Raw genomic sequence first — 12,221 nt, 5'->3', positions numbered from 1 at the left:
AAATGAGAGAAAGACCCCCAAGGAGTAAAAAACATAATAATAATAATAAAAAATCCACAACTCCAAGTCAGAACGAGAACAGCCAGTGTCTGTGAAAGTTACACTGCGACAAGCTCTGAAGAGCCAAGATGAGGCTGCCAGGACTCTGCTGGGGGTCTTCTGCCAGGAAATTACACTCTGGACTGAGCAACATCCCGATCTCTCAGGGGACTTTGACAGGGAGTCACAACACCTAAGTGCACCGAAATGACCAGAGATTGAGGGGCTCTCTGCTTTCTCCCTCCCCCAAGCATTGTTGTTCCGGGTCAACAGAGCCAAGGGCAACTGGCACAGAAGACATTGTTCTCAAGGCAAGATGACAGCAGGAGGAGGAAATGGGATGCGAGAAGCAGAGAGATGATGTGCCCTCAGGCTAAGAGGGACGTGGGGGGGCCAACATGGCCCTTGAATAGCTCCTGCTCAGAATCCACCTCTGCTGCAGAAGGTCCTAGAAATCTCTTAGCCGCAGGACCACAGAGTACCATCTGCAAGACGAAAAGATTACTTGCTAAGAACAAACAGAGGTGGCTATTCTCCATCAAGAAGTGGATATGAGATAGGAAAAGAAAGACCGAGACCCCATGGAGGGAGAGGGGTCCCATAATGGATGGTATCAAGAATAGGAATGTCTTCCAGCTACTAGCAGAGATCTGCCATCACACTGCTGGCTTTATACAGGCAGATGAGACAACAACTGCAAGCAGTTGCCACCTGAACATCACAGATACAGTAATCATTAAAAGCAGAGCACAGTCTTGAGCAGGGTATGGACCCCCACGGATCTGCGTAAGCACCAGCAGAAAGCATTTGCTGCCCGCAGAACAGAAATACAGTGTTTTCCCTGCTGTCAGCACCTGCGTCAGGCTCCTGCTTTCTCTTGAGATACAGCTCTTAATTGGGATAGATTGTACGTTTTCTGCTGTAGCCCGGCCCAGCTCCCAGTTTAATTGCTAGTTTATGACTTCGCCTGTTTTGTGCTTTCCACACTACTTCTTTCCCCACTTAATCTAATAGAATTATATAAAGTATTGCTTGGAGGACCTCAGGAGGCCACACGGTTTATCCTTCTGCCCCAAGGCAGTATTTCATTTACAACAACATCATGTGTCTTTTGCTATCAGTTCAGATTGGCCCAAGATGTATAGAAGGTAAAGAAATGAAGCTTACCCAAGGGAGTCAATTGGAATAAAAGACTAAATCCAGCCCTTCAAGTCGCTGAAGTTTTATCAGAAATAACCCTGGACCAAATTGTGTAATTTATCAGATCAGTTTTCTGAAAGATGTCTTTTCTAAAGTTTTAAGTCTCTAAAATGAATAAATCTCTACAAGGAACTTTTTCACAGCCCCATTTCAGTACATTTAATGCTTTATTATGAACAGCAGTGACCACTCCATTGTTAAGACTGAACAGCTCTTATCACAGTATGATCAGCTTTGAAACTCCTATTAAATCCCACAATAAAACCTGATCTTTCTGCAGTTCTACATCCTGCATTTCACTTCATGGTAGAATATGTCTGGCAAAACAAAACCAAACCACTGAAGCATCTTTAATACGACAACTTTACAAAAATGGATTTCCAGGAAAATTTCAGAATGTCAGTCAGCTTCCTAAGGTTCATTCTTCCACGACAACTTGACTAAAAATTCCACTTTTTTTTTTTTTTTTTTGTCTATTAATCTCTCTGAGATGAAAGGTAGCATTGGGAATAGTTAACAAAGAAATTAGAAGGCTTTAAAAATCAGCTGGTAATGTTTCAAGCCATGTAAAGCAGGGCACAAGTGTAACAGGGATTCTGTGGAGCAGAAACATGAGAAATGAGGACCAAAGAAAAGGTAAGAAGGAGGGGCTCTCAGGAGGAAAGATTTTTTTTTTTTTAATCAAACAAGCAAGCAGGAAAAAAGGACTATATATTAATCTCTTATAGATGGCTAAAAATGCTGCTTGTTTTCTCTCCCTTCTTTTGAAATTTCAGTTCTGGTTGAGCTGGGGCTCTTCTAGGTTGTAAACATTCAGTGCTGCAGGTGCTCAGCATGCACAGCTGGACAAAGTAGGGGAGCTGTAAGAAGACAACAAGCTTCCTGGTCAGCAGACATGCTTTCTGCCTTCCTCCCACTGTCCTCCACGGTGTCTGTAATTCAGGGAATTGCAAAGGCTATAAGCAGCAAAAAGCATCCTCGCTCTGTAGATATGACCACAACAGCTGCTGGCCACAGTACGAGAAATTACTAATGGCTTCAGACTCTTACTCGTCCTGCTCATCTAGCTCACCTACTCACTACCCAAACTCCTTCACGCAGACACAGAACTCTTTTTCACAGCCTGTCCGTATCTGGCTCCCATGGACTCCACTCACCCTTCACTACTAGTCTCTACAATCAAGGTCAAATTAGGAAAATAGCATCGCCTGCATCATGCTGGTATCGTATAGCACATTAGCCACAAAGGAACAATATATTACGCTTTTAAAACGCATTTGGAATGACTGAGATGGTTATGAGCAAACATACCATTTTGACAGACATTAAATCGTGTCTACGTTAGTCCTTGAAATAGTGCCGTAAAATCAAGTTGGGCTACATGCTTTAGAGACAACCTTTTTCCTAATTCTAGTCCTGGCCTGTGGAAAGAAGGAAAGGGGCAGTGGGTGAATCCCTACTGATAGCTAATTAGATTATATGTTTCCTCTCTCAGGCAATATATCTTTCCCTCCATGGGATGCATTTTTCTTCACTAACCTATCAAAAGCAGCTTCCCTATAAATCACAAATCACCTCTGCAAGCACTCCCTTAATGAGATCCTCCAGCTTTTGTGTTCATTTAATAAAACAATGTTCACCAATCTTCACCTTACTGGCGCATTTTGACTGTTTATTTGAAACTATGGGAAGTCTTTCTGGGGCAGAGAGATTGAACTCCCTAGTTAAAGATCATACAGGATTCATTTCATCACCTATTCCCAAGGCATTCATTCCCCCCTTACACCACGTCACAGGTGACAGACACACCTGGCATGATATTGTCAGTATGAAAAAATATGTCTTGTGTTGTAATCACATCATCAGTAGAACCAGGGGCAAATGAGCTACTGAATCAAAACAAACCTTCTTTAGTTCTTTAACTAGATCAGCACAGCATCCAAAATAGCTTTTATTCTTAATAGTCAGAGGCACTAACATCTGCAGGCAAACCTCTACCCAGCCCATGTAAATAAAGAGACACCCCCAGAATTCACAAGGCAACCCATGTACGACAAGGATGCCAATTCAAGTCAAAAAGGGTGAGTCTTCTAGTGACCCTAAACCCATGGAGGAGTCCTCCTTATTTGGAGGAAGTAAAAGCTTTCCCAGCTAGTTCTGTCATGTTTTCCCAAGTGGCTTCTTGAGGGAAAAAACAAACAAACAAAAACATTATTCATTTTCTTTCCTAGAGGGCTCAACTCCTGCTTAACCCCTTTAGCTGGTATTCATGCTCCCTAGCTAACTCCCAGCATCGACATGCTGTTGCCAGTGAAACGAGCCCAGCTGCTATTCCAGATTCTTGAGGTGTTTCATAAACTCTGCTACAACATCTACAGTCATATTCCTAGCACTGAGCATAAAAATGGTTATAAAATATATAAAAGTCTTGAAACACAGATCCCTGAAAAGCCCGCCTGAAAAATCTCTCAGTGTTTATTCTCCATGAAAATGACCTTGCCCAAGGGAGGCTAATGTAATTTTGGGAGGAGAGAAAGGTTACAGTTTTGAGCTCCTCAGTGTTAGACCCAGCTGCAAAGCAGTGCCTAACCATGGATGCTTTCACGTACCGCATTAGCAAATAGATTCTTACAGAGGCAACATCAATGCACCACACGAAAGAGTGCTCTCTCTAGGCTTTTGTCCTTTCTGATACAAAACTTCCAGCCAGACATGGTTGAATCAAAGTAACTTAGCGAGGTTGTTTTTTCATTTACTGAGTCTTGCTTCCACTAGTGACATCAGAATCATGGTCTTTGCTCTGAAATTCAAGGATAGGCAGGGGAAGTTTAACAACAAAGATGAGCCTGATTCTAGTAAGAGATTGAGAACTGAATCTAATGAGAACACGGAATTGAAAAGCTCAGCTGACAAGATGAAAAATGACACAAAAACACATAAAATAACAAATGCATGAAGAAAGAAAGATAATTTAAGTCTTAGATTTGTCCCTGGAATAAAAGAGGTATTCTTACTATATGACCCCATTCTGCAGATACGCCAATTTGGATGTGACAGTAGAAAGTCCTGCTTGCTTCATCAGAGGTAGCTTCTCCAGAAATCTTGTGACCTGGGGCCAGCAGAGGGCACTGCATTACCAAGTGACAGTAGTACAGATGCAAGACAGACAGCTCCTGCCAGGCAGCGAAAGCCAGCCTCATTGAAGAAAAGAACCAGATACCACAAGTTAGAAAAAGATACTAGTCATCAGCCTACCAGTCCTACAAACGATATGGGTAACACTGTTAAAATAGGCCTCAAACTCTGGGCGCTCCCAGAAACACACCTAAATCCACCTCAATCCCCATATAGCTGAGTCTCCTTGTATCAACTACAGGGCACAGGCTTCCTACTGAAAATGCTTTTCAAGTAGTAGGACCGAATCAGCCCTGTCCTGCAAGGCTGTGTTGCTTAAGTTGAAAAATATCCTGTCAGCTTCCTCTCTCCTCCTCCAAACCTCTATATCCTTGTTTATAGCAGCAGGAAGTCTGCTGAGACATGAGACAAGGCACTATCAAAGCAAAAAGCTGGCAATTTCCATTCCGCCCTCCCCCTTTTACTCCCCGCCTCCCCCAACCTACCAGACTTCCAGTGAGCAGAGAACCAAGTTAGAGGACACAAAAGGAATGCTGAGGTAGCAACTCCAAAAGAATGTCTTTCCACTTGCTTATTTCTAGTTTATTTTGAATTACCAGAAGATAACCATGAGGGAGCAATCATCTTTTTTCTTCTCTCTGTATCCCAGTCCACAGGATTCTGGGCCCCAGAAGGAGCTCATAAGCTAATTAAGTCATTCCCAGTCACAGCCCTCAAGCTAGTGAGTGAAAGGTTTCCACTTTCTCTTTGTACAGTTGGTGGAATGACTTTGCCAGGATGTGGAAAGGGGCCTCAAAATTTTTCATCTCCTTCTGAAAAGAAACAAGAAAGTTGTGAATGACAGATGGGATAAGCATTTTACTATTTATGCTCTAACAGCTTCACAAAAGACAGATTAAAACTGAGGGTGAGTTAGAGGACAAATAAGCAGAATTCAGCCCCCAGTTATCTTTCCTCACCTGAAAGAGAAGATAACTTTACAACACCCACTTCCACAGATGGTGAAAAGAGCAGATACTCACCACTGACATCTCACAGTATTCCAGGCCATGCTTGTCAGCCCACTCCTGTGCTTGTTTCTGCTCCACAACTCGACGACCAACCAGATCTGTTTTATTCCCCACTAAGACACCTACAGAAAAAAAGGAGAAACAAAGGAAAACCAGAAATGATGATTTGTTAGTAATAAATGTTGGAACATTTGCAGAAGTATCTGATAAAGTCGGAGGCACGGATAACAGTCTAAAACTATCTAGAAAAGGTTCCACAAAGGCATCATCTGAAACATACTCATGTCTTATCTGAGCTGTGACAAAAGCAGATGAATTGGAGGAAGCCATGCCTGCATCTGCTTTAAAATAAATATTCTATGCCACTTCTCAACAGGAACAACTGCTGCCATACAAAAGGGGAGCAGACAACAAGAATATCACCCATTTCTTACCCGGGATGTACATCCCAACTGCTTGAGCCCTCAGCTTCTCCAGCCACTTGGCACAGTTGTTGAAAGATTGCTCATTAGTGACATCATACACAAGGCACAGGACGTTTGGTTGCTCCCACTGCACAGCAAGAAAGGAACGTTGTCAGCTCTAACGAGAATGATGTGGTCAACAGCCAGCCTGCATCTGCATGGCAAACATAGATGCTGAGACAAAAATAAAAAGCCTAATATACAGAAACCCAACGCCCAGGCTGAGGTTTCACATCTCTGTTAAGTTGATTAAATGGGTAGCTGGCAGTGAGAGAGGTGATCTTGCTTTCCTTCCCCATTCCTGTCTGTATGGTCCTGCTCCTTTACTTGTACCAGCTCTGGCACTCATCTGATCCCTGAGGAAGCTGATTCTTCATGCTGAATCAGTACAAAATTAATCCTAGAGAAAAAAGTAAAAAGGTTTTCTGCCAGTATGAGAAGCTGAGTCAGCTTTCAGAGGGGTCCCTTGCAAACCAGATGTGGTGCAAGGGCAACAGTGCAACTGCCTCTTGTAGAGCAATGAACCACTAGGTTGACTTTGCCATCTTATCAAACTTGGCGTCAATTAAATGATCCTACACCTTTTCAAATGAGATAGCACAATGGAGAACTGTACAGGTAAGGACAGGAATGAGTGAAGGAGAAAAAAAATATCAAGGACAGTGTTATACTCAAGGGCAAGAATGTGTCCTGTTGCAAAGACATCACTATAACAAAAAAAGGAAAAAAACACCACCAACAAAACAAAACACAAACAACAAACCACTGCTGGAGTAGCAGCAAAATAGATGTTTTTCTAAGAAATAAAAATAACTTTAAGCAACAGCACAGAACTATTGCCAGTTAAATATCCCTATTTCTTTTGTGAGAAAACTGAAGGATTATCTGCCTGCTTTCTTCTTGAAAGTATTCTAGTACTTTTACAAGTTTCAGATAGGTAGAACAGGAAGCATTGGCAATTGAGGTAATCGCTCCCATTTATGTTAAAGACAAAGTCTGCTGTATCTGTCAGACTGGGGAGTTCAGATCTTCAAAGCAAAAGCACTCCTTTGGAAGGAGAGGACTGTTACATAACACTTACCAGTTTCTCCAGCATCTCAGAAAATAGATCTTTTCCTGCAGAGTCAAAAATGAAGAATTCCTGAAAGCAGAAGCAGAGAGAAGGTTCTTGCCAGGAATACCACAGTGTAGGGCAAGCTTTTGAAGGTAAATACTGGAACTTGCCATTCCTGCATTTTGTTCAGTACAGCAGTCTCGTGTCCCTAAGAGACAAGCTCTCTGCACTGAGCATTCCCAAGTTCAGACAGGATAAGAAAATAAATGGCTATTTTTCATGAATAAACAATAAAAGGATTACCTCCGGGGCCCTGGGTATGGTTTCTGCCCCTACTGGAAACACAATACGTGGAGTGAGACAGTAAGAAGCTAACTTGCACTATTTATACAAAATGATACACATGTCCACATCCCAGTAGTGGGACCGTAGGGCACTAAGGAAAAAAGCGGATGAGTTTCAACTTCCAACATAAACTAAACCGAGTGTCTTAAAAGACAGAACAGAAACCTAATGATGCTGGCAACAGCTTTGGTTTAACATGCCCTGTTAGATATAACTATGTAAAATATTTTTTAAGATTAAACTAACCCCGTAGTCTCAGCAATTGTATACTACCAGCCTCATTTCCTTAATGCAACTTAACGGCCTTATGAACATGCAGTGCAATCTTCCACCAGAACGAGATAGAAAGTGAGGCTTGAGCTCCGGATGTCTCTTTCTGACCCAATTTATGTCACAGAAAAACTCACCACACTATCACTTGTCTCTGGAACTGATACAGCCTTCACCAACAGTTCAATGCCTGTTGTCTGTCAAAAAGAATCAGGAAAACAAGGTTCAGAAGACTTTTTAAGAGCCTGTCCAACTACATACCAACTACGCATTGGATTGAGGCAATTTTTCTGAATCATTACAATCCCATCAAACAGACTGTTGGGAACTCAGCAACGCTCCTCATAGTTCTGGTAACATAGTCCTGCTTACATGTCAGAGCCATGTAGATTTGCTCAGGAGGAAGAAAAAAAGATGCAGAAGTACCAATGTCCAGATCTTTGCCTGTATACTAGGGTATTAGCTGATATCTGTGGGGCCACTTTTACTATCACATTGTTGCTCTAATGCATGCCTTAGAACGTTTTGCACTAACCATGTGATCAGCTAACATATGGGACTGAGATTATTCACGCCTCTTCCACCTTTTATCTCATTCTGCTTTGTAGCTTGTTTGTTTGTTCTATTTCTATCCTTAACTTCTGGTTTCCATCTTTATTTCAATGAATAAACATATTTTAGTTTTTTTCCCCGCACTTATATTTTCCTTTTTTTACTTTACTTATATTTACTTTTATTTTTATCCTGCTTCTGATTAGTCATCACCATTGATTCTCTCACTGAAAGACTGCAAACTGTATCCTCTTCATCTGGGAACAGTTTCTGTAGATTATAATTATCTTGGGGCTGTGCAGCACATCTTCATGTTTGCATAGTGATAAGCACACTGTCCACACGCACATTTAATAGTTGGAATTAAGAGCTTTTCTCCTTCAGCAATGCTTTTTCATAGAGCATTCCCTAAAGGGGGAAAGTCTCTCACACCGCAAAAGCTTGTGAAAATATTTGTTCCGCAGGAAAATTATAAAAATTAATTGATTTACTCTGCTTTGTTTCAAAATCAGCACCCACTTAATGTAAGGACTTACAGAACTTTACATAGTTTCTCTTCAGAATCTAAGGTGCAAAAGAAAGAAAACCACATAAGATCCACCTTGAACACCTGAACTTAAAATCACATTATTTATTTTGATCTAGAGCTTCCAATTTCTCTTATGTGACTTAGAGAAGTTGTTGGCTGGCAGTTTGAGCCTGTTGTGTCATTTATGCCTACCAGCGTGTAGTTCTTCTGAAAATGAGCCCCATCACTGCGGAACATCTGAGCTAAAGCACTCTTCCCCACGGCTGGATCACCTCAAAAAATAAAGATTAAAAAAAAAAAGTTAATCTTAGAGAATCTTATTTTCCCTCAGTTCTACTCCTATCTTATGCCATAAGAACTTGGACACTGCAAATCTGAATACAGGCAAGATAACCGTCACAGGAAGCACAAAATAATCTAAAAGGTACTACCTATGAGATGAAATAAATATTGCCATTACGTATATTGTTGCTGATATCAGATTTCTACTCCATGAGTAACAGCAAAGGGTCCACAGATCAGGCTTGACTTGCTGTTTGTTCTACAATTCACGTCTACCCCATAGCCTTTACCAAAGAACTCGAATTTTCCAGATACAGTGTCATACAGATAAAAACATACCAGGATATGGGAGACTGGGCTGCACAGGCTGATTTCTCTCCTTAGAATACACATTTCCACAAATTCAAATTCTTGTTATATACTGAGTTTAAGGGAGAGACAGGTCATTCATATACTACAAAGCTGTTTAAGCTGGTAACATTCCTCGATGAACTCTTCTTGCTGACCCTGCTAAGTGAGCAACTCTTGCTGACTCAATGCTGCCGGTGGCTCATTAGTTGCATCCTGGGCATAACAGAAGCAAATGTCACTTGGCTGGAGAGAAAGAGCCTGCTGATTCATCCCTGTATGGAAGGCAAACCAAGGGGCTTTACTTTTCGCTCTTCTAGAGCCAAGTTTAACCAGTGTGGTTTGCGTAACACTTCGGATAAACCTGAGAGCTGCTCTGCTTTGAGTCGCTGTTACAATCTTACTCTTTAAGACCCAAAGCAATGGCAGAGAACTGCAGAATTCAGGTATGCTCAAATCATTCCACGAAACATAACATTACCCTTGCAAAACAGATTTAACAACGTTCCCTGAGGGCTTACCCTCTCTTCACATATCCTTTCACCAGCCCGGATGGCTCAAAGGGACAGAAACCAGGAATTAAATATCTCAGTGTTTGAGCTTTATCCTGAAAGGAACATTCACGACAGCCAAGCCTGGGACACCAATCCTCTATGTTACATTGTTAATGAATAAATCCAGAAAGGGGTGTATTTTGACCCTATTACAGCTTCCTATATGGGTTTGTGAAGGAGACTGGGAAAGCTATCTTCTCGCATGATACTGTAGAGTAGGAAGGGTATTTTGGATAGTGCCAATTGCTCCTAGATGCATTAACTAAATGCAGTTCTTGTTAAAACACTTTCAGCGTGCTTGCTTACTTTGAGCTGAGTTGGGCTCATAATATTTAGACTGGAAAATCTGGTAAATCAGCTTGTTTGTTCCCTGATCAATCCAAGCTTGTGCTGAAGACAACACTGTTCTGGGTGGAAGCTATTCTGTATTTCAATAGACAATTAGATCTGTCTTTGTGAAACGAGTTAGAGAAGCATACATTGCTCAGAAGTGCGTAGACTGCTTTTATTTTCATCATCCAGTACAAATTCTTACCTAATGTGTTGCTTTTCTTTAATTTGACAGCCCCATTTTTTCCCCCTCTTTTATTCTTCTCTGCCATCCTCTTAGCCCATTATATCATTACACTTTCTCAAAATAAGTTGCCTCGCTTTTCTCATTTAGTTTGGTGTCATCTGCAAGTGCTGCATCCCACAGCTTTTCTTCCATCCATATTTCTGTTCCTCTGCCAGAAACTGTAGCATGTCTGTAAAATGCCTACTGCTGACAACTCTCTCTTTACAAAGGAAACCCCTTCATAGCGTCTCTGCAGTAAGCTCAAACAACAATATCTTTGGCTTTGTGTCCGTAAATTACCCTCCAGATAACGTAGAAATCGCTTTCTGTTGTCAAGTTAATGGCCTCTCTTTTGCTAATAAAAGCCCTTTCCCCTCTGCTGTTCTCCTTGACCTCAGTGCAGCTCCCAATACTGTGATCCACTCTATTCTTCATAATTTCCTTAGGTACACAAGCATTTCTTAATCCACCTCTGATGTTTTCACTCCTACCGACGTAATCGCATTCTCTTGTTCCCTCCAGATTGTGGTGGTTACTCATCGTTCATATCCATTTCATTATAGCTCTCTCTTCTGGAAGAAAGAAGTTATTTTGCCAGGTATGCCACATTAATTTATTATTTTCAATAATATACGGATATTATCCTAGTACTTAGGAGCCCTGCACATGGAACAGGACATTTCTGTTGTTTGTATTGTGAACAGAATTGAAAACGCAGCTCCATCCCGAATTGGGTTTAAGCACATAACTGGGTAATCCAAGGAAAACCTACAAGAATCTAGACCTGTCATGGAATTGGCCTTTGATAACATAAACATCAAGACCTGAAAGACTTAAGCAAAGCCTATAGACTGGGATCTGAGAACTTCCACATGGGAATGAACGTGCAAGTTTCAAGTCCAGAAGACAGGCCACGGCACTGTCCACAGTAACCGCCAGCAAAGAGCAGGGAAAATAACTGCTCTGTGTTTGCCAAGCTTGCACCTGGCTTTGTGCAAGCTGATGGTTATCTGTTTCTGAGGGGAAAAAAAGAAGGCAAAGGTTTTATTCTGGGTGAAAGAAGACAGGTTTGGAGCAAAGAGCAAAACCCCCGTGTTGTCTGCACACAAAGGTTTAAGGTCTTCTGTTTTGGGGCTTCTGCCTCAAACTGCACGGAACTTCCACGAAGAGAATCAAAAAAAAAAAAAAAAAAAAAAACAAAAAAAAGCGATGAAGTTTTCCTCCAGCAGCGTTCACAGCCAGCTGTACTCACTTCCAGCACCTCCACCACCCACCCTGCCTAAATAACCCGGTGATTTCACCTCCCCTCCCTTTTTTTTTTTTTTTTTTCCCAGGTTCCAAGTCGCTCGGGGAGAAACCAGCCCCTGTGCGTGCAGCCGAGCCCCCGACCTGACAGGACAACCCCGCCCCCCCCAACCCCTGACAGGACTTTTCCATCCACCCCCAGCCGCCCCCGCCCCGGGGCGAGGCCTGCCCCAGCCGCCCACCCTTTCCCTCCCGCTCCTCCCCCGCCCCGGGGCCGCCTCCCCTCGCTGCCGTTCCGCACCGCCGGCTCCCCGCGGGGCGGGTGGGGCCGGACCCACCTGCCAGCAGGCACTTGGCGCCCAGCTTCACCATGGCCCCGGCCCGGCCCGATCCGGGGGAAGGCGGCGGCCGCCACCCGGCTCTGCCGCGGCCCTAGCAACGCCGCGGCCCTAGCAACGGGGCGCCCCGCCTCCTTCAGCATTCTCCGATTCGATTGGTCCCCAGCTCTGCTCATCAAGGCTATCACGAGTTACTATTGGTTTGCGCGCTTTTCCCGCCCTCCGAGCGTCCTGTCATTCGAACGCGAGTCCCCACCCCCTTCTGGGGCGGTGCCGTAGTGGTACGGAGGCAAGGGGGTG

General features: G+C 43.0%; 1 protein-coding gene across 5 annotated transcripts; it reads right to left on the bottom strand.

Annotated features, from left to right (window-relative positions):
- Positions 1 to 4,930: 4,930 nt before the first annotated feature.
- Positions 4,931 to 12,064, bottom strand: IFT27 (intraflagellar transport 27). Of its 5 annotated transcripts, none has more exons than XM_040544864.1 (8): positions 11,922 to 12,017; positions 10,830 to 10,910; positions 8,791 to 8,870; positions 7,655 to 7,714; positions 6,930 to 6,989; positions 5,819 to 5,936; positions 5,397 to 5,506; positions 4,931 to 5,183 (listed from the first exon to the last, which is right to left on the bottom strand). In XM_040544864.1, exons 2-8 carry the CDS (start codon positions 10,876 to 10,878, stop codon positions 5,088 to 5,090), a joined length of 573 nt encoding a protein of 190 aa, XP_040400798.1. In that variant the 5' UTR covers positions 10,879 to 10,910; positions 11,922 to 12,017; the 3' UTR covers positions 4,931 to 5,087. The 5 variants fall into 5 exon arrangements, with proteins under 5 accessions (XP_040400798.1, XP_040400797.1, XP_040400799.1 ...); XM_040544863.1 differs by having other exon boundaries at positions 4,931 to 5,186; positions 11,922 to 12,003; XM_040544865.1 differs by lacking the exon at positions 10,830 to 10,910 and having other exon boundaries at positions 4,931 to 5,186; positions 11,922 to 12,063.
- Positions 12,065 to 12,221: the final 157 nt, after the last annotated feature.

Source organism: Cygnus olor, chromosome 1, assembly GCF_009769625.2.
Source record: "Cygnus olor isolate bCygOlo1 chromosome 1, bCygOlo1.pri.v2, whole genome shotgun sequence".
NCBI classification, from domain to species: domain Eukaryota; kingdom Metazoa; phylum Chordata; class Aves; order Anseriformes; family Anatidae; genus Cygnus; species Cygnus olor.
Note: the sequence above shows the minus strand (reverse complement) of the source record. Positions and strands in the feature narration are given on the sequence as shown.

Excerpts from the sequence above, each read along its gene's own strand:
- IFT27 (XM_040544863.1), bottom strand. The coding sequence starts at position 10,878 with ATGAGTAACCACCACAATCTGGAGGGAACAAGAGAATGCGATTACGTC. Across the intron at positions 8,871-10,829 it reads AAGAGAATGCGATTACGTCG|GTGATCCAGCCGTGGGGAAG; the intron begins GTAGGAGTGAAA and ends TTATTTTTTGAG. Across the intron at positions 5,187-5,396 it reads AATACTGTGAGATGTCAGTG|AAGGAGATGAAAAATTTTGA; the intron begins GTGAGTATCTGC and ends GTTTCTTTTCAG.